The sequence below is a fragment of the Pelmatolapia mariae genome, linkage group LG12 (genome assembly GCF_036321145.2).
Source record: "Pelmatolapia mariae isolate MD_Pm_ZW linkage group LG12, Pm_UMD_F_2, whole genome shotgun sequence".
Lineage (NCBI taxonomy): Eukaryota > Metazoa > Chordata > Actinopteri > Cichliformes > Cichlidae > Pelmatolapia > Pelmatolapia mariae.
In genome coordinates, this window is record NC_086237.1 from 34762269 (window position 1) to 34784456 (window position 22188).

The window sequence follows — 22188 nt, forward strand, 5'->3', positions numbered from 1 at the left end:
CTTTTGAGGCAACGAGTTTGCATAGTTTTTTTGAGTTCTGTGAACTAATTAGATTTTACAGTGTAGCTCAATGCCAAATTTTTTTGTTTATTTGTTTTGTTTGTTTGTGATTATTGTCTGGCTAGATATACACATGAGATTTGATCAAGTCACGTACAATTACTGGGACCCTTTCAGCCTACAGCTGCTTGTGTATCAGCATAGGGAAGCCAGCTTGTTTTGGAAAGACTTTGTTGATTTCCCTGTTGATTCCTATTTAAGATCAATATCCTCTCACCTCCCCCCTTCAGTCCTTTTAGATTTTAGGGTTAATCAATGACAGCCGAAAGCTGCAGGAGTCCCTGCCTTCTACTTTTTCTACTTTGCAAAAAAGAGATGTAGGGCTGATGATAAGATCTTGACTTAATTTAGTGATAAATATAACTCCACATTATCCTGGCCTTGTGCATAAGCTGCCATGGGCCTACCACAGGCAACTAGCCCCAGCAGAGCTGTATGACAAGGAGACATTTCAAAGCTTAAATTATTCTGTATGCAGATATTTCATACTGTATTTTCTATGTGAAGAAAGCAAAGCAGTTCTTAATAAGATGCCTTGAGGGTCTCTTCTGTTCTCAAAGTCACGGTTGTGATGTGAGGAGTCACTTTTTAAATATTCTTGCAGCATTTTCATACATTGCTTAATAATTCAATCAAAATGATGAGGGATGTGGCAATGTAATATACAAAACTAGGTCTAATCATATTCTGAATTTTGTAAGCTGCCTGGAGCGAATCATTCAACATCATCATACTACATGTGCCGCAATCATTAAAGACTTGTAGATATACTGCATGCATGTATGTTAGATTATCCACTGATTTGTGTGATTTGTCAGAAAATCGTAGGTACATGGACACACTGTGGAACAAAAGTGTAAAAATTAATTTCCATTGTAACTACTTTTTGAAAAAGATATTTCTTCATCATTATGAGAGCAAAGTCAAAATACACGGGCCCATTACCTGAAAAAAATAAAGTGAAAAAAGTCTGAAAACTATGTCACTCACAGGATAATTTTGCTGTTGCTCTAGCAGGTTCTCTTTGGACTGTGTCGAGCATCACAATGCTGAAACTTTGAAGAAGCTGAGCAAAAAACAACCACAACCTGGTTGAATAAAATTTTCAGTTGACTCTTTTTTTTTTGATAAGGATTGTACCCCCTCCCAACATCTATAATAAATAGAGAAAATCTTTCTTTTTTTTTCAAATGATAGCTTAAAACTTCACTTAAAACAGATCTAGAAATATTGGATAGAAAGTAATTGTCCTCTATGTTTAAAAACACCACACAATAACAACATCTAAGAAATAAGAACTTTTATTCATAATATATTCATACTTGTACACAAGTAAAATAAAATGCATATCTATGGTTCCATTGCAATCTCCATGAACAAACTGATAGCATTTTTTTTTTTGGTAAATGCTATCCATTATCCTTTCTGTCATGAAAATATAACTAAAATCAGGGGAGGCAAAACATTTTTTTTATAAACATAAAAAACCAAAACATTACCCAACAAATGCATGACTTTGAATAAATAATGGGGAGAGATTGTTTATCTTCATGAAACAGACCAAACATTCTTTGTGTGCTTTCTGTCTCTGATTTCCTGTACGAGTGTTCTTCTTCTTATGTTTTTTTGTCTTTTTTTTCGTCTTCCAGTGGTCTGTCTAAGCAGTAAAAGCTTTTGAGAGGGAAAGGGAGGAGTCTCCAAAGTGTAGCTTAGACACAGTACAGTTGAGTACATAGAGAACAAACAATTTTGGGCACCAATTCATTATTTACATTAGATCTGTAGTGTTCTGTAAAGGCATCCATTTTGTTAAATGTACTCTAACGTCTTCATTATTGTTTTTCCTCAGCAATGTTGGGTCAAAGTGACTCCTCTCTTTTTAGTCACTGCCAGCTTTAGATGCCACTGCATCTTCTGTATCATTGTCATGAGCATCAACATTCTTAAGTCCAGTGTTCTGAGGGAAAGCGGGAGTCCTAAGACATGGCTAGAGATATCCAGGTCATGGGAATGACGAGAAAGTGCAGCACTTGCAAATTAGAACCCCGACCTTTGATGCAGTGGGTGTCTGATTTTGGCTTTTTGGAACACTTCTTTTTCTTTTTGTTTGATGCTGTGGATGATTCCAGGTTGTCTATAAGGTCAGGGTTTAAGTTTTCCAAAGACCTTTCCAGGGTGTTCGACAAGGTTCCTAGTGGTCCATCATTCTGCTTGTTTTGGGTCTCATTTTTTGTTCTTTCCGGATCCTTATATTTAGTTTTGGACATGTTCTCCTTTTCCTTAAGGGGGTTGTTAGTGATTTGGCGACTCTTTCCAGACAGGATAGAGGACTTGTCATTATCTCCAAGGCAACACCTGGGGATGGTGTCCCCCACAGGGCTTTCAGTGGAAAGGAATTTTCCAGACTGTGGCTTGGAGCTAAAGAGATTGGTCTGGATTTGAGGTGTTTCCACACATCCCTCCAAATCTTGGCTTTTCAGTCGTTTAAGGTCCTTTCCCGCCAGGAACTCGGGGACATTGCACTCCAACTCAGAGCTGGAACCTTTGAAACGTTTGAACCAGTCCCACAAGCTTCTGGCCCGACAATCACAAATCCACTGATTCCCATTTAGACGCAAATACTGGAGAGAAACCAGTGGGTCCATGGTCTCCCCTGTCAAGACGGTAAGATTGTTGAAGAACAAGAACAAGGATTTCAGCTTACCGAGGTCACTAAAAGCCCTGGGTTGGACATAAATAACCCGGTTTTGGTGTAGCAGCAGCCGGTCCAGATTGATTAACCCTCGAAACATGTTGTCTGTTACTATCTTGATCTTGTTATTGTGCAGGTGGAGATAGGTGAGGTTACCAAGATCCAGAAAAGTGTCATCATGCAGGGTTAGAATGTTATTGTCCTGCAGATAAAGGTACTGTAGAGAGAACATTCCTCGGAAAACCCCGACAGGGAGCTCTGAGAGGCCACACCTGTGCAGGTGAAGGGTATGCAGCTTAGTTAAGCCCCGGAAGGCTGTTGGGCTGATGGTGCGGAGGTTGCTGTTGTCTCCAATGTCCAGTTCCTCCAGTTTTTCTAAGCCATAAAAGGCTCCAGCCTCAATGTAGCTGATGTTGTTGGAGTACAGCCAGAGAACAGTAAGATTATGGCAAGAACTGAAACTGGTGGACCGTACCACCGTCAGCTTGTTGCTCTGGAGAAATATTCGTTGGCTCCGTGCTGGGATCTCAGTAGGGATGGAAAACAGTCCTTGTTGTTGGCAAGCCACAGTGGGCCTGGGTTCTCTGTAGCACACACACTTGGCAGGGCAGCTGTCAGTCTGAGGCACAAGGTTCAGCCACATCACCAGAAAAAGGAGTCGCCCCCCTAAGGAGACAGAAAATCATCAGTGGATTAGTAATTAACGTAGGCAGAAAGATTTACTAAAATAGGTAAAAACAAATGTCTCCAGGTCAGGTTGTAACATACAAAAACCCTTGAATCAATAAGTACATTTCAATCACACAGCAAATGTAGAAACAAGCCTGATGCAGAGCAATGAAAATTGTGGCTGAAACAGTTGTGAAGTTTCTACTTGATAATTTTGTGTTTTGTGACAGGATGTTACTATATAAGCAACATAAGACTCCACCAGTTAATGTGGCAGTGCACACCAGCAAATTACAAAACAGACGAATTCCAAAATATTTAATTGCATGAAGTATAATATTCAGCACATTACTACAGAATACCTAATCCTCTTCGTAACAGAGATTCAGCATGAAATTCAACAGTCATGTTATTTGGATCTGGGGACACATTGCTTCCCTGATGACTCTGATGACTTAAAGACCTAAGCAGCTGAAGAAGTCTCATTTAAAATTGGGTGGGTGTGTTTTGTATGGAATTAGCTTGCTCTAATAGGGGGGGACACAACTAAAGATGTTTTGATCGTCTAGAAACTGACATTTAACGTTAAGATTGCAAAGAAGCTTTCATGCCAGGGATTGATGCCAAGTGCCATGGTGGAAATGGGCTACAGGAATGTACAAGACATATTATATGACACACTGCGAGGTTTGTAAAAATCCATGTTTAAAGTAATGCATATTCATGACGCCACTGTTAGCATGAACTTGTTAAACACGACAATGACTGAAGTGGGCTCAATCATGTAAACAACGACTTTTGACATTATTCTGTTGTAGGAACAGCTGAGGTAAAAATAAAGTATCTATTGGGGCTGATATATCTTTCACGTAGCGATAAAGGTGTCAAAGTGTCACAAGCATGTCTAGTATCATCATGTAATGGCAGGTACTCCTTTAAATCTCTGAATCCTCTTCAGCTCCTGTTCTTACTGAGGATTTCCAATCTCTGCTCTCATGCACATGTGAGGAATCCCAGGCTTGCAGGCATGACAGGTAGTGAGCCTCTGGAAAATGCATGAGCCTTAGTCAGCCCTCCCTCCATCCTCACTCTCCCTCTTCTCATTCCCTTGCAATGTGTTGTGGTGCAGCTCATCTCTGGACCTTGTTAAACGGAGCTCTGGTGTGGCCTGACAGCAGCCCTCTGCTGCACTTTCCTTGCAATCTCCCTGCTCAGCCGTCAGACTGCCACCGGAAAGCTGTCAAGGCTTTCCACTCTTTCTGCATCGCAGCACTTTTCCCTCAGCACTGCCTAACAATAGCAATATTTTATCGCACAGCACGCTTCGTGTATCTCCCATGCCGTCTTCATTTTTTTCCTTCTCTCTGCTGTCTATTCATTAACAGGCTATTTCCACCCACGCATTGCATGTCAAAGCCTGGGCTCCTCAGCTCTCTGCAAAATATGTCTTGTCTTTGTTAGCATCTGTTGAAAGATAGCATATGCCACACAATGTCAAGAACTCCAAAACACATCTTCACTGGATCAGACCAATTACATTATAACCAGAAATCTGACAGTCATAGCATCCTGGCAGCTTTGTATTATGTTACACTTTCATAATCAAGTATTTGATGTCATAGTGTATCAGTGTCAGACCTTTCACCTTTCACTCTATAGAGAGTCATACACAATAATCTGAAACGTTACATAAAAAAGTATGCTTTGGAGCTGTCCCGATGTTGTTGTTGAGTTCAAGTTGTTGAGTTGTTGACACAAAATACAACAAGGTTATGGTGAAAAATCCATTCCTTATCAGCTTCTGCCAGCTTTGGTTTCAACTCTTAATCTTCTACTATCTCTTTTGTCAAAACATGGCTCAGAGCACAGCTTTCCCGCTTTCATACCCTGCCAGTAGCCTCTTTTCTAAGAGCTATATTATTGCACAATAGCAACCTTCTAGTCTGTTTAAGCGAGGACAAACTTCTTTGTTTTCTCTTGAGAGACACCCGAGTCAAGTACATCATTTCACTTCTCTCTCCTCCAAGACCAGCACCTCTATTTACATTTTCATTATTGGGGTGATCCATGTATTCTACAAAAACTAGTCTCGCAGTCTCTCTTTCACCGGCTGCTATTCTATAGGTGAAAGTATCACTTTATTCACCCATCTTTTTGAATGGCAGTCTTTAAAACCTGGACTGAAACGTATTAAGAAATGCAAAAAATACTTCATACTTTTTATTGTTTGAATTTCAGGATTGTGATAAAAGAAAAAAAAATCAATATTCTGAGAAAGAAAATCGTGAAAACAGTCAGTGTTGTAGATAAACAATATCAGCAGCCAACTCCCATCCAAAAATACTGGTATCAGTACCCTAGTAGTAGCTAGAGGATACAATACTGGAATGCAAAAACAGAGAGTTGTCAGCAAGAGAGGTATGAGTGGGTGCAGACTGCTTTGTTTACTTATTGTATGAGTGAGAAGTCACTTAGCCAGACTTCTCACTCATTTTCATGTGCCTCTGGCATGTTTGGAGTTTTAACCAAGCTCTTGGTGCTCCTTTGTCTTAAAATACAACATGCATTTAAATGCTCTGGACCTTCCAAGGAACACAGAGGGCATACTGGGACAGCAAATTCAGAGTGCTTCAGATTCATCACGGTGGCTTTGCTTTGAAGGGCTGGGGATTGGGCAGGGACAGCTAACATGACAGTCTTATCCCCTTGGCCCAAAGTGAAAGTGATGTCTCTGTCAAAGATGAATCACAGTAGTTCTCCAGAGGGACCTCCTGGCCTCCTTCTGAAATTATACATTATTGTGTTTTGAAAGGTAGAAGCAGAAGAAGAAGAAGAAGAACTGCATTTATGAGAGCAATGGTCCCTGACTGAAAGGTCATGTATGCTCCATGAATCCCTCTTTGTATGCATATTTTTCTTATATCAACGTGAAGAGAAACTGTGGATGATACTACTAGACCTCTTTCCTAAAAATTACAGTAGGGTTATGTTCACATAAAATAAACTGCTTCCATAATCAAATAACTGATGTCATTAGAGTGGGATTAGAGTCAGAGGTTTCACCATTTACTCTGCAAAAATGTATGCTGCTGATTTAAGAGTTTATATTATTGAATGCAGATTTTTTTCACGGATACATTTTCCCAATGAAATTCTCACTTCCAAATACATTTACAATGTTTGACAAACATTTTCTTGCTTTCGTACTGTATCTCTGTCTTAAGCCACATGATAAAAATTATGAAGAAGCTTTAAAGATGTGGTTAATGTTGTGAAAGGGTGTATATATTAACCTGAACCATGATATTTTCCAAAATCTAACCAAGTAGTTTTGGTGTCTGTGCCTAGTAAAAAAATGATCTGGGAGAAAGTTCAGCATTTTTACTGATGCCGCCACCATCCCCTTTTCTTCTGAATACAGAATTTGTCTGTCTTTATAATGAGAACTGCTACCTTTCTGGCAGAAAGTCATACTGCTGCAGGGAGAAAATATGTTACCCTTAAAAGGAAACTGAAAATGCAGTTTTGTTGTATGGGAACACATTTTTTAGGATACCGGGTTGATATGACAGTTGCATGAAGTCCAATTTTAGCAAAGCCTATGCAACTAGAATTGACAATCTGAGCTATAGAGTAATATAGGGCAATAACTTGAGGCACTGCATACTCACAAATCACAAACAGAAAACTGTTATGAGAAGTGAACATATAGATATGAAACTATATTGTACCACTAAGAAAACATTCCGAATTCATTATTTCTTTTTTAAAGACAAAACTACTTTTATGCTGTTTATGCGTTTATTTGTTTTCCCTCTGTCATTTAAAGTGTATCTTGACTTTTGGAACTCTACTGTATCAACTTTTTATCTAAGTGTTATGACACTACGTCTTTCTGTGTTAATTTATCCACAGGGGTTGACTATTTTTGTTCTGTGTTCCCTTCCTTCTGGTATTAATTACAAAACAATATGACAGCTCTGTCTACTAAATTTCTTTCTTAAATACATTTGTTTGAGATTTATCATAAATGTTTGTAATCAACATATCTTTGCCCTTTATTTTATTGCCTTCCTGTTGTTACTCTTTTTTTCCAGGCAGCAAATCATTTATTTGATTCAATAGATGCTATAACCATCTTAATCTTCTAACATGGCTAAAGCTGTGAAAGATTCACATTCACATTCAATTTATTGACATTTACCCCAGTGTATCATGGAATAAGTGGTTTCTGTTTTAATCTATTATTATTATTATTATTATCATCATTATTAACTATTTTACATAAATAACGTAACTTGACACGATTTGATGGTTAAGACCGATGTACAGCACACTGGTATGAATGTGAAGAACCTGAACAAACGTTTATATGAAGAAACTAATTACATTTCTCTCTGTAAAGCTTCTCTTTTTGTCTGTTTAAACTTTGGATACATTCTAAAACTTTCATTGCTGTATAGATTTTTACAAAATAGTGTTTTAGGAAAAGCAAGAATTACAGGGTAGCCTATAGTCCCTCGGTCATGACAGAACCGGAGGATATTCCATTTAAGTTTGCTTTGAACCTCTTTTCCTTCATAAGCCCGTGAAAAGTTTTATTAAGGAGAAGAAATGGTCTTCACTTTCAAGAGCTTCACTGAATTTCAGAGGAATTGGTTGGAAGGGCATATTCATATGGAAAAAAGTTATGATCTGAAGTCCACATTGACCTTTTTATTGCTACTATATTCACTCTGTCACTGAAAGTATAGTTTTCAAAAGAGTCACTTTTCATCTGTTACTCGGTTTTCATTGGTGTTAGTCTTACTTGTAAGTCAAGTTCTTCACTTATATATTCCAAAAGTTTTTTTTTCACATAACCTGCAGTAAATAGTATAACATTTACTTTTAAAGTTTTGTAAAAGGCAATTTAGTATTTATTATTGAAAAAGTTTTCTTTCTTTCTGCATCCGGATGTGGACCTGTTTCAATTTCAACCAACCTCCCAGAAGAATGTCCACAAAAACTCAAAACAAATACACAGACAAACACAAAGACAGATTTGTGCTTGTCCTTACAATATTGATGAACCAGATGCTATAATCTTAAATAAAGATGCACACATCAGATCAAACAGGTTATTTAGGGCATGATGGACCAGAGACTTCAGCTGGAGTCTCTCAACTAACCATAGAGTGTTGCTGGGGCACCAGTGGCAGCTTTAGCAACCAGATGAGCACACAATTAGAAGACGAACATGGGGACAGATGAGGTCCTGTTTGACACACATCTGACACAGCACTTGCCCAAGCAGATGGCTCATGAATAACTGAAGGAACCGGAGGTCGGCAGGCAGAGGAAAAAACTGAGCCAGCCAACGGTGTGTGTATGTAAAAAGGTGGGCCTGCATAGATTTGCATGCATATACATTTACATACATTCTTTTATTGCCTGGAGAAATTTAAAATAAATGGCAATGCATCATGCACTGAATACTTCTGTGGTAGACAAATAGGTGGTCATGTCAAACCACTGAGAAATGGCAGCAGTAACAAAAGGCAGTGGGCTGGCAATATCCTGACAGTTAGAGACTGAGCTTGCAATCAGAGGGCCGTCGGATCGAATCCCTGCTTGACTGGCAAGCAAGTGGAAGGGAAAGTGGAGGTGAAGAGTTCTCCCTTTCAACAACTGCCATCAAATTACCATCGACCCTTCAATGATGCACTGACCTCACAGCTGCTCAAATCGTCACTCAACAGGATATAATTCGAGACTGTGTTAGGCTCAACATTTGCAAACTGTTAGCGCTGTATACCACTGTGGAAGTAACTTGATAAATAAAAATACTCAACTAAAAATGTGCACACGTACTATAACAATAAATATTTTCAAGCATTTCTTTTTTACCTCTATTTTTATTTAATGCTTTTTTGTACTTCAAATGCCAAGAACATTTTACATATAACAAAACTATAACATCAGCTTATGCAACAAAATGTAATACTATAAGAGGACATGACTTAATGTTTCCTTGAGAGCCATAAAAACATTATTCAGTTCTTTTTAAGCAGTGCCGTGTTCACTTGCGGATAAATACTGAATAGTCAATGACATGTTCAATTGGTGGGATGTCCCCTAGTATATGATGGATAATTCTTGCATCAGCGATTGTGCAGCTCTACAGTGCTTCTGCAACTATCAGTCAGTTTATCTACTAAATGGTACTGCCTTTTCTTCCAAGTTGCATTAATGATAGCTAAAATAGAGTTAGATATGCTTGAATGCCACTAAAATGAAATATTTGTGAGGTGGTGGCAAAGTGCCATTGGATTAGGGGGCAGAAATGGCATATTTCTCACAACTCTATTGTATGTTGGCAGCAAACCAAGTGGCCTTCAGTGCTTCTACAGCTCACTATGAAATGTTCCATGGAAGGCGTTAGGAGTCAAGTCTACCCGTGAGGTTTTGCAGAATGGCTCAAATTCAGCTTTATGCCCACCCCCACATGTCACAGACATGGACAATTTTCTTGTGTGAAACCATGCAAAATGCATAATTCAAGTAATGTTAACTGAAAATAATGCTAGCAGTGTGCGTGTTTGTGTGTGTGGTGGGGTTGGCTTTGGGGGACTCAAGGAGTTCAGATGCACTCCTTGAGCCACAGAAGACCAAAAATTCAGAATGGCCTACTTTAGGGTTTGTGCCATGCAGACTGCCAGTAGTGCAGTTTTTTGCTTAACAGAGTGTATGAGGCTTTACCTTATCTGCACATAGCTGGAAAGAAAATAAATGAGGGTAGCAGCTACAGTACATGCCCCATGTGTCTGGATGTTGTTTTGCTCTGAGCTAGACTTTAGCGCAGGTGTTAACAACATTTACGATGCATTCTTTTTTGGGGGGTTTAAACAGAGCAAACATGAAGTACCTGAGAGGATTAATGTGAAAATCTTTTCTGCAATGAAATTCAAAACAATGGTTAAACAACAATATCAGTTTAGAGCCAAACTAATAAAACACTGAGTGCAGTGTTTGTTTAATTGCATTTGTCAGTATTTTTTTATATATTTTTTTTTTATCATTCATGGGTGTTAGGTTAGGCTACTCTTAAATGCATCTAATCATGGATGGATGGATGGATGTTTCCTAAGGTTTGCCACTATGATTTAGAAAGTACTTTGCATGGTCCAAACTGTGTTTGTTTTGATTTTTGTATTTAATTGTTTGCAATGTAACCAGTTCTATTTATTGAGTCATAGATGTTTCACATTAAATAAGTTATGTTGTTTCCAGAGTGTCTATTGTGGATGCACATCATGTTGAATGCAATAAAATATTTACCACTGCAAAAAAACAAGTCATGGTCCTGCATATGTAAGTTGATGGAGACTGCTACAATCACATTTAATGTATTGCCGTGGCATGTAAACAACGTATGACTAGTAATATTATTCTCAATTATTTGAAAAGGATAACGGCCCATGCAAACGAAAGCTTCAGATAATGACACCATCACATGTTAAGTGTTAAAAACAGAAAGTTTCTGCTCTGCTCTGAAAGTGTCAAAGCAGTGACAGCCCCCACAGGCGACCCTGTATATTGCTGCATCTAAAGATGATGAAACACAGTTTGGTCGAGCTGAGAATATGCGGTAATAAGTGGTTGCACAGCTTGATGTCATTGTAGCCTGTCTTTGCTGTGGGCAAAGTTGAGCTCTCAAAGAATAGTATACTGTGTTTAGCAGGGCTGGAAGTAAAGTGGGTGCAAACATTAACCACTCAACATTTTTCTGATGGCTTCATTACTACAAAATTCCTATGTTTGGCAGATGCCCTCTTATACAAGCAATGATTGTGCTTGTTGAAGAGAAACAAGCTCTAGATAAATTGTTGCATTTGTGTGAGTTACAATTGGGGGGAAAAGGCATCAAACAAGCGCTTAATCTTTGTCCAGTCTAGACAAAACAAAAGTCATTCTGTGAGTAATCCATGTAGTTGTTTGGGAGAATTGCTTTGAAGAAACGAGTAGCTGTAGGGAAAACCAGCAAGGAATTCAGAATTCCTACCACCTTGTTGTTTTTGTTCTTGAGACAGGCGCTCAACTTAACCTTGCAAAACCCTTGCATCAATGATAGAAAAATTGCAAGCATATACATTAGTCACTCTGAGGTAATTCATTGGTGGGTGTACAGCAGAGACTGGTATTTTCAGTTGGCAGATTTCTCATTCATGTGAAAATGCAATGAATGACACAGGTATTTCAATGCCTAGGGGTGATAGGTAGAGAAAATGAGGCTGAAAATACTTCTAAAGACAAACCATTATTGACACCCCTTTTTACTGCCATAATGTGTTATCTAACCTTCTTCAGTCTTCTCCATTTTTGCAATATTGCACTCTGCTATACTGGCCTGCTGACTATGCAGGCTGGTTGCAAATGTGTCCTCTTCAATCACCTCGCACTGAAACTAGGAAAGAAGAAAGGCCCGTGTAGGAGCCATTTTTGGGTTGATACCTTATGTGTGCCGCTAGAGGTCACCTTTTGTGTTTTTTGGTATGGTGTGTTTATGTGTAGGTATTTAAGGTAGACACACGTAATTAACGGCAGGTGTTTTTGTTTGGGAGGAAGCAAACGGGTTGTAACCGCTGCGCTGTTATGTTAAATGGTGTTGGAATAAAGATTCTAAAGGTCAAGATAAGTACAGCTGGAGTTATTGGGCTGTAGCAAATTTAATAAGTTAATTCATACCAGTGATATCGCGTCACCCCCGCCAACGAACACCTCAGTGGCTTCAAGCGTAGGCTTAGCCTCTACAGCCTGCTTGAACTACAGACCATCTCACACTGGTTGCAACACCTGTCAAGATGTTGATATTTCACAATCCATTAGTCATCACTACATTGCAACATCATTACATGACTAATCAGTACGAATTTCTTTAGACATCTAAATACCAGTCAAAGAACTTTGTGACAGTTCCCCATCACACTAGTTGTCTCCAGGACTAGATCTCCCTATTAAGACATAGAAGAAGATTTGAGCAAACAATTGCTAGTAACTACATGTAAAATGATCTTATGCATCTTGGTTTTAGCAGATTAAAAAAGTTAATCACAGCAGTAATATGTCAGGCACTCAAGCTGAAATGGTACACTGTCCTGCCCCCTTTACTTGTGTACTAGTATTTTGAGTTCTGTGTTCTGGTTTGTTATTTGGTAATTTCAGCTTGTTTTCATTATTGCTGATGTCCGAATAATGTTAGTTTAAGTTTTGATTTCCCATGATGCCAATTTCATGGATATTACAGTGCTTTGAGTTTTTTCTTGTTACTTTAAAAATCTGTTTACTGTCTCTGTGTTCTTTTGTATCATGTTTAGTGTGTGCTCTTTGAGCTCTGTCTTTATTACTTCATTTTCTATTTGGTTTCATTGTGATTCTTTGTTCTTAGTTTTGTTTTTGTTTATTTCTTGAGGTTTCGATTTCCCAACTACATTGTCACATTGTTTATTGCTATTCTTTGTCTTTTTTGGTTACTGTTAATTTCATGTTTTGTTAAATCTTTTTGGTACTTTTGTCAGCTACTAAAAAATGCTTTGCTTTTTGTTACATGTGCCCTACACTCCACTGGTGGTGATATAATTAAACTGAAAACTATCAATATCTAATGAAAACATTTGTCTATAAACAGCGCATTTGCTTCACTTCGTTCATTTTGAGGCAGGGGTATCTTCTAGTCTCATCAGTTAGAGATGCTTTACTGAAGCCTCAGAAATGGTACTGGAGGCAGAGTTCTAGATTTTGAAGTAATATAAATCATTTTTGTGTAACAATGTGAAGAATTTCTTGTTGTTATGCTCCCAGAGAATATGATTACTGAGTTTTGATTTTTTTTCCCCCTTCGACTCAGAGTATTCAAGCCTTTTTTCCTCAGCAAATTCAAATAGTTTGTCTGCAAGTTATCTGTTTTTGTTAAGTTTCACTTCTCTCATCAGCAATGTTTTTAGTCACAGTAGGCGGCTCTGGGAACATGGTAGAGCATTTAGCAGCTTAAGAGACAGATTTTTCCCTTAGGCGCTGGTGAAGAGCAAAAGGCAGATAAAAGGAGAATAATAACTGGAGTTGCAGTCAATAGATAGCCAGGCGAATAACTTGAAGTCACACAAATGACTGCTAATGCTGTTGTTGAATATGTACAAATGTATTTTTAACAGCATATTTACAATATCATCATTAGGTTTTCAATACATTAGTCTTTTTTCATAAATTGTTTCCACTATGTTATAAAAATGAATTAATGCTGTTGTGTTTTAATATTTATTTTTTATCAGTCATTATTCAAACACAGGGCTAACACAGAAGGACAAATACCTGCTTTCAGATCCACGCCTACAGCCAATTTAGAGTCACCAAATAAGCTGACAGCAGGTCCCTAGAACTGTGAGAGGAAAGCCACACGCAGGTACAGAACTTAAAAAACCTACACAGGGCCCCAGCTGACCAGCATGTTTGAACCACAGCACAACAGTACGATTCAAAACAGTGTAAGTCGGGTGGTGTTGTTTTTCTCAGTAAAATCACAGACTGCTCAACAGACAAAATAATAGAGCTCGCTGTGATATCTGTCATACAGCACAGCAGTTATCAAGCTGTCATCTGGCAACAAATTGTTTACCTATATGACACACAGGAAAGTATACCTTTGAAAGAGATGAAAAGGCAATCGTGCGGTATGTAAGATCCATGCCTTCTTAAAAAAGGTATGACATTATAATAACATTTTAATGACATTTAATTGCCCTCTAGGTAAAGGAAATCAATGAGACCCCAAGAGGAAGAAGATGAATATGGGAGTTCCAGAAAATAAGATGAGGAGGGCAGCTAATGTCCAGTTTGCTGCATGATATAAAACACTGGGTTTGTGTAATTGTATGTAGGCATGTAATATTTACACTATTGAATCATACCGTAATGTCAGCAGGTTAACTGATTCCAATCATTTACAGCAGATCCAATCACTGCATGTAATCTTTTAGGGTAGGAATTATGTATCCATTATCTCAAGCACTTATTCTTTAATTTGTTTTATTCCCTCTGTATGACTCATCAGACACACAGTAAAGGAACTACAGAGATGTCTGATGAGTCATAAGAAATCACAGGAAAATGAAAATGATGAAATACAAAAATTTTGTGGAAGACTGCAAGCATTAACTAATTCTGTCCAGCTTCCTTGTAGATCCATCTATTTTGGATGTGTAGGCAGCCCTGGAGGCATGTTGACCTGAAAAAGACAAACCTCTCCCTTCCTTTCATCTTCTGAGTCAGTTCCTGCAAGCAAATGTATTACGGCCAATATCACGAGGCCTACTTCTGCTGTTCTGCCCTGTAACAACAGCAGTGTTCTTAGCAATGTTTTGCACCTATCGCATTGGATTTTTACCGGCCATTCTTTCAAAAATAGTGTTGTCAGAGGAATGCACTGGAATCTAGTTGCGCAATGAAAACTATTGAAAACCCGGTAAATAATTGTGGAGGCAGCAATACTGTCTGTGAGCAGATGTAGGTGGATTTTGACATTTGTGAGGTATAGGATCTCATATCTTCCCCTGCCTCCGCATACATCTGATTCATTCTTCATCCTAGACCTTCCACTTAAACCCAAAGCATGTGAAAACTGGAGATTTGAAGCGGAATTTGGCCAGCATCCGTCGACTCACCACTTACAGTATATGCTGAGGCAAAGCAGACGGTAGAAAACTCACTGTGCTTAAAAGAAAAATGACAACCACTGGCAATTTGCTTGAAAATGGAATACAAATGGAGTGGAGTTGCAGGCCTTTATGAATATAAGAGGTGAATAATAAAACCACATTTGTTTGCATATGAACAGAATGACTGGAACTGCTTAAAAGGGGCATTCTCTAATAAATTCTTAGTGTTTCATTTCAAAGTGAATATTTTGCTTGTGAGAAAGCAAAATAGACAGAAAGGATAAGTAAGCCTTTCAAACTTTCTGATGTAAATCTCATAACACAAAACACTGAGTTAGCCATCTTATTGTTCTGAAACAGATCAGGTATTTGTTGATTCTAGGATCTCAACTTCTGCAAAGGCCTTCATCTAGAATCTTCTTTAGTTTCAATGAGTAGGAAAGAATGGGATAATGGGCCTTTCGAACAGATATTTTTTTAGGGACATTTTTTCCTCACCTCGACCCCTAAAAACAAAAAGAAATGGCTGTAGCCTGGTTCGTTTAATAAGTGCACTTCACAGAGCGTCTTAAAGCGAGCACTCGCTCCTTTGGAATAATGAAAGGGGAAAGAGATGTGCATTATTTACCACCCGCCTCAGTACCGCCGCACCCTGCGTAGACAAAGCGGCCTAGTGCAGGAAAATGGATTTTCCTGCAGGGGAGCTCAGATAAGAAGTATACGGGGAAGGAAGGACAGAAAACAAAAAAAAGGGGTGAAAACAGAGAGACATTAGCCAAACCCAGAATCAGTTAAATTTCCTCACATCAGCCTGTCTACTATCTCCACCTCATCCTCCCTGTTGGCCTGATAAGGGCAGTTCTTTACATCAGAGGCCTCCACGGATCAGTAACCTTTTTTACTGAAAAGGTCGAGCATTGGCCCAAAGCTCAGTTCATGCTGGGAACTCATCATCCCTGCTCTTTATCTCCCAGGTGAGGGATGATCCAAGGCTGAGTGCCATGTCAGAATGCCCCCAATACGCCCTCTAACCTCTTCAATTTCTGGGCTGCTCCCAGAGATAGAGAGAGGAAGTGTAAAGTTGGTTATATGCACACAAGTTTGCATCACATCACACTATCCAATAAGACCAGAGTAAGGAACCACTAGTGGCTCACAGTGATGCTGCAGTGTCCGAGCAATGGGTTGGTCAGCCTACACCCCTCCCTTCTGAACAAAACAGTCACGAGTTGAGAAGAGGGGATAAACACGCCAGCATATGGCGGCCACCTGAAACCTTAGCTTGCCTCCCAGAATCCAAAAACCTAAAGCAATTTGCACACATCACTTAACCAGATTCCAACACAGGTGTGTATGTGTGTGTATCTGTTTATATGAAATTGCATACAAGTATTTGTGTGTATTGTTGTTGCTGTCACAGTTCCAAAATAACTATAACACTGTAAATGATGCGCTGGCGCAATTTGCGTGTCACTGTAGTGTGGGATGACCCAACTGACAAGACTTCCTGCTTTGCTGCCTGGGTAATGAGTCATTCCAGCCCTGGAGAAAAACAATCTGGTATTTTTAAACTGCATCCTTCAGCTGTTCCTTTCTCCCTCGAGCTCCATCTTGTAAGCTCTCGGTGGCTTGTAATACGAATGCCATTTGTAGTTCTTGTGCTAATGGGCCTGATATGTCTGAATAATAGAAATGCATTGCAGACCTTTTAATGGTACTCTTGGTACATCCATGCCCCAACAATTTTGATTTAATGCTCTACACAATGCAGCAAAATGTGAGATTACCATTTAATCAGTAGTCCAGTGCTATTAGCGTTTTTTCAGGTTATAACACTCCAGCGTTTTGAATGTTAAAAGCGAGGCAAACACTATGTGTTACATAAATTTTAGAAAGTATGCTAGTCTCAGTTTTAGAATCCCACAGCACCGAAATATAAGAAAATGAGTTTGAGGCAGCTGTTGGATAAAATAAAAATGAGATGGCCAATACATCCCAAAATTAAACAGTGCACAAATATTTAGATTAGAATTAACTGATCTACCACTGCAAGAATACTACAAATGTTGAGTGTATTTGAACGTAGCTGGTAAATTATTTTAGAAGTTGATTTTAGTGAGAAAAATGTTCATATTGTGTTATATTATGTGCCTGTTTTGTTGTGTTGAGATTTATCTGATTAATTGCATCACATTGTAGGTTCAGTAGGTTCAATTTGTATATATGCAAAACTCAAAAGCCACCTCAATCCCAGGTCTGTGTTTGTCTTATATAATCTCACACCATATATCTTAACAGCTGACACCTGCAAATTTACTTTAGTTTTTTGAGTCACTTCACCAAAGATGACAAACAATTATTAGTAAGTTGCTGCAAAACTCACTAAATACAACATGTTATCTTTACGGGAATTTGATGTGTGTGAAAATGAATTTCTTATGATCCGTGGGTTTTAAGGAGCTTGGAAATAAAAGCAACTGGACTAGTTTCTTCAAGATGTTTCACCTCCCCATCCGAGAAGCTTCTTCAGTTCTAAGTCTAAATGGTGGAGAGCCCCAGGTGTTTAAGCCCTAGTGGGAGCTGTCGCTTAAGAGGGTCGTTGATCCACTATTGATCATGTGGCTTACCACATGAGCCAAGGTGTGAAAAAGAGTGTGGGTCATTATTAGCAGGGGTTTGGGGTGAAACCATTGTGAGACCTTGCCTCACCCTATCATGCGACTTGTTGAGATCAACTGGTGCAAGATGTGATAATGATGTACAATAATGCACAGATACTTTAGCACAGTGTTTGTTATATCTTTTTTATGTGTGTTGAAAGGCAGGAATGTGAACTGCAGATGACTATAATTTACATACTGCATTCTTGCTTGTCACAGTCAAGTGTCACGGAAAATGTTACAAAGTGCTGCCAGTGGTCCTTGGGCCACACTTTGAGAACTGTGGCTCTAAGTTGTTCTTTTGGCATTTCCACATCCCAGAATCTACTCCTAAGAAGCCATCAAGTCTCTTAAGTTAATCCTCATTTCTATTTAACATTCTTTGATTGTTTGTGTTTACATACACGGGTTCTGTTCATGTTATGCAATTGTATTAGCTGGTAGTTTAGCATTCTGTTCACATATGCATGCTGCTGAACATGTGGCCCTGTTAGAAAAACAAGTAGGAAAAAGAGAAAGACAGACGGCGCTGGACAAAATACCGCTTGATCCCCTCTCATCTGAAAACCTCTAAAGTCGACTCTCCTACTGACTGCATTCTGCTTAGAGGAGCTTCAGCGCGGTGCCACATTACCTGAGCAGCCATCGCCTGCCAGCAGGGATTTCAATCATTGTGCTTGGCTCATATCTGTATTTCCTCCTTCACCACCTCCCCCATATTCCCAATGCAGCCACCTGCCACTGTCATGCTAATTTACTAGTGCACACTGATGTGAGCACTCATGTTTTAGGGCTTTCTCACAGACACCATCATTGGCTGGCAATTAAAGTTTTGTGTAATTTGAAAAAGGAAATATGAATAGAAACAAGAACAACTTTGCACTCTCCTGAGGAAAATTTGACAAGACAATGGAAGATGGTTATGCACGTTTTCCAAAGAACAAAATAGCTTTGAATCAGGTATGACAGAGAGCAAAGAAAAGTACTGTAACTACATTCATCTTCACAGGTAGGCAGTGCATTTCTCCAGGGCATCTATAAATAGCAGATGTGCAGCAACTGCAGTGGTTAACAATAGATTATGTTTGCGCTTTCACTTCTGCTGCAACTAAGGTAAATGACCTCCAGTGAAGCAGAGTAAACAGGAAAATAGATGCTCTGTGTCTTTTCTAAGAAAGAAATTATGAGATTGCCATTAGTCTGGCTAGCAAAGCAAAATGCAAGAGCGCTGCAATGAATTGAACATATAAACACAAATCAACAAATCTTAATGTGTCAATGTTGGTTCTACAATTTTACACAAACTCAACTTAACCAAAATGCTAATCTTCATACACATTTACAACATTCACAAAGCTGTTGGGGCTTTTAAAAACAAAGCACCATGGACTTTCAGAGCTCACTGGGAGCTTATGCAGTTTCCACATATCCATGTGAACATGACATGCTATGTGTGATTAATGGCATTACTGTCTATGCCAAGATAAGAGCTCAATTAGCTGTGTGGGCAAGGACCTTGACTCTATCTCCAGTGACTAATCCCATGGTTTAAGTTATGATTAGCGAAAGCAGAGTTTTAATCTTTGCCTCACAGTGCCTGGCACTAGCCCAGACACAACTGATTTTTTTTTGTCGTAAAAACGCACTCTGCGATGAGTGACACGGTTCAGCTGGCCCGACCATTTGTACGATAGGGCCTACAGGTTACATCACCCAATCCTGCCAATCACTGCCATTTGTGTGCTTTGGTAATATCAGTGGCAACAATCATTAGTAGGAAATGAATTAATCTACCTTGGTAGTATTAAGGAAGTGCTGCCTCCTGAGAGTTACCATCCATTCTAAACCCACTCATCCTCCCAGAGGGGAGTCCTGCCTACATGACTGAACTGGTGCTGGTTTCCTGTAAATGTATTTCTTGGTACAGCAGTATTGTCAAGGGAGATCATCTGAAGTATATAATCTCTAAAGAACTTTGGAATTGTCAAATAACTGTAGATCCAACATTACTTTAGCACAAAGAAATTCCCAAGCCTATCTTGAGTTTTCATCGGATGTTCAGCTCTTTAAGATTTCACTCAAAGACTTCAAAAAATGTTGCTGTTTGATGTTTATAGACATAAATGTTTCTTAATACAATAAATAGGATAAACAAGTTAAAAAGACTGCACTGTAAAGAAACCAAAAGACAAAGTTGTATATAGCATATAATAGAGTGGTAATGTTTTTTTTTTTTTTGTTTTTGTTTTTTTTTTTTTCAAATATGACACTGTGTAGAAGAAATTTGTGCAGCAAAACCCATTTTGCACAATGGTGCACTTTGTAGAACTCACCCTCTGCAGGGGAAAACGTAGCACACCATCTGTTCCCCAATCCCTGGCAACAAACAAGAGACAGACCAACACAGCAGACAGACCAGCAGACACAGGCGGCCACCACTCCTGCATTAGCAAAGAATTGTGGGAAACAGGGAGGCTACTGCACAAATGCAGGGCAGTTAAACAGGGGATGAAAGCAGTCATCAGCTGTTAGAATTTGATCAGGAGGCCTGAGCTGACACTGCACATCAAGGAATGATGCAAATTGAGGCAGACACTGCAAAGGAGCTGCCGTGCAATAAGAGAGACTCTTCATAGCAAAGGAGCAGGAGAAAGGAAGCCAGTGGGATGAGGCAGGAGATGAGGGAGAGAAAGAAAGATTGTAGCCACTATGCAACGGAAAAGACCAAAGACAGACTATCCAAGCAGAGGAGAATAAGGAGGGAAACGCTAGAACGTCTGAAGACGCAACTGGCAACAACAGAGACTTGACATTGCGTGTGGTCACACAGAAAGAAAGAGAGAAGGAAAGATTTGGGAATGCAATTCATTTTTAATCCAAGATGCCAGACGTTCGAACAATGTCCTTCAATCAGAATACTAAGTGACGAACGTTAGGTTTGGATTAAGATTAATGTGGCTGGCTCACCATACACAAACCCACAAACAAACACACAAACAAACGTGAGTTCACGGGCTGTCACAAGCATATTCTTCTGTGAAGCAAACACGTACGTGGTGCACACACACACAACATGAGGTGTTAAAGGATGGAAGAGAAAAGAAGAGACTCAAATGCTCTGGACATGTGAGAAAGGCTTAAGCTTGCCCCCTAGTGTTCATTCCACTCCCTTATGACATCAGAACAACACACTGGAAAGTATTAGAAAATTACAGCAAGATATTCAGTTTCTTAAACCCACTAAAATACAATCTAACAATATTCCTTTATTATTATTAATTTGTTTTAACAGATATTGTTTCAAGATACTTATTTAACAAAGAAACATTCTTTTGTTTCGATTACTGTTTTGTGCCTTTTTCTTTCTTGGTTCTAGATGTACTGTAGTGGCAGCCACTGGAATTGTCTGCATAGATGCATGCAGGCACACATGCTGTTACAATTTGACTCCAAGGTTCTGGATATTTTCTGTAACTGGGTTTATGTATGTTAATAAATAATAAAGCAGTCTGTAATCAAAGCCATGAAAAAACTATGTGCGAAAGTGGGGGAAAAAAGGCAAAATATGGTGAGAAGTAGACAGTTTCATGACTAATGGTGTATACGCTTGTGGATCGACATCAAAGTCAGCACTACATTAATAGAAAGATTCATTATTTGAAAGATAAAAAAAGAATGCAATCCATTAATGAGACCTTCTTCCGCTCGTCTTTCGAAATTCTCCATTTTGTATTGCCAGCAGCAGATTTGATTTAATAAGGTGCGATGATTCAACACTGAAATGCCAGCACCAAGAAAGAAAACACACAAAACCATTCACACTGAACATGCTCCGACTACAGAAATGACATACTGTTGTTTAATAAAAACAAAATTAGATTGAGACACTGTAAGATTAATGTGACTCAACTACCATAAAGCACTACATTAGAAATCATTGAAATATAATTGAACAAAATAGGCATCATATAACATATCAGCACAGCGCTGTGATAATCTCTAGCGCGGATACAATTCTGCATTGCTCTTTGCCTCATTTCCTTACCTTGTTGCTCCTGTCACTTGTTTCAGAATGTCATAATTCTTCTGATTATTAATACATATGCCTTTGGGCCTAAATGGTGCAATCTTATTGCCATGTTACTCTGTGGTGTTTTTAATAGTTCTTCTTCCTTTTTCTCCCAAGGCTCTGCAGTCTGTGAATAAATACACTGGAAACCCTGACTGTTTATGCTGGCTTCCAATCAAAACTCTTGTTTCACGAGGGCCAATTCTTGGTTTATGGCAGGAAACACCTACATGCAATAACAGCCTGTGTTAAAACAAGCTGCTTATTCCGGTTGTATAATTTCACAATTAAAATTCTACGATTCAGAGTTGTGTTAGGTTAAATCCCAAAATAAAAGAGATTATTTAA

General features: G+C 38.9%; 1 protein-coding gene across 1 annotated transcript in view; it reads right to left on the reverse strand.

The window, feature by feature from the left end:
• Nucleotides 1-1345: 1345 nt before the first annotated feature.
• rtn4r (reticulon 4 receptor) overlaps nucleotides 1346-22188 on the reverse strand; it is a 44626-nt gene continuing 23783 nt past the window's right edge. The window contains exon 2 of the mRNA XM_063490492.1: nucleotides 1346-3418. Coding sequence (XP_063346562.1) covers nucleotides 2037-3418 — 1382 coding nt within the window. The 3' untranslated portion in view covers nucleotides 1346-2036. The remainder of the gene's footprint in view (nucleotides 3419-22188) is intronic.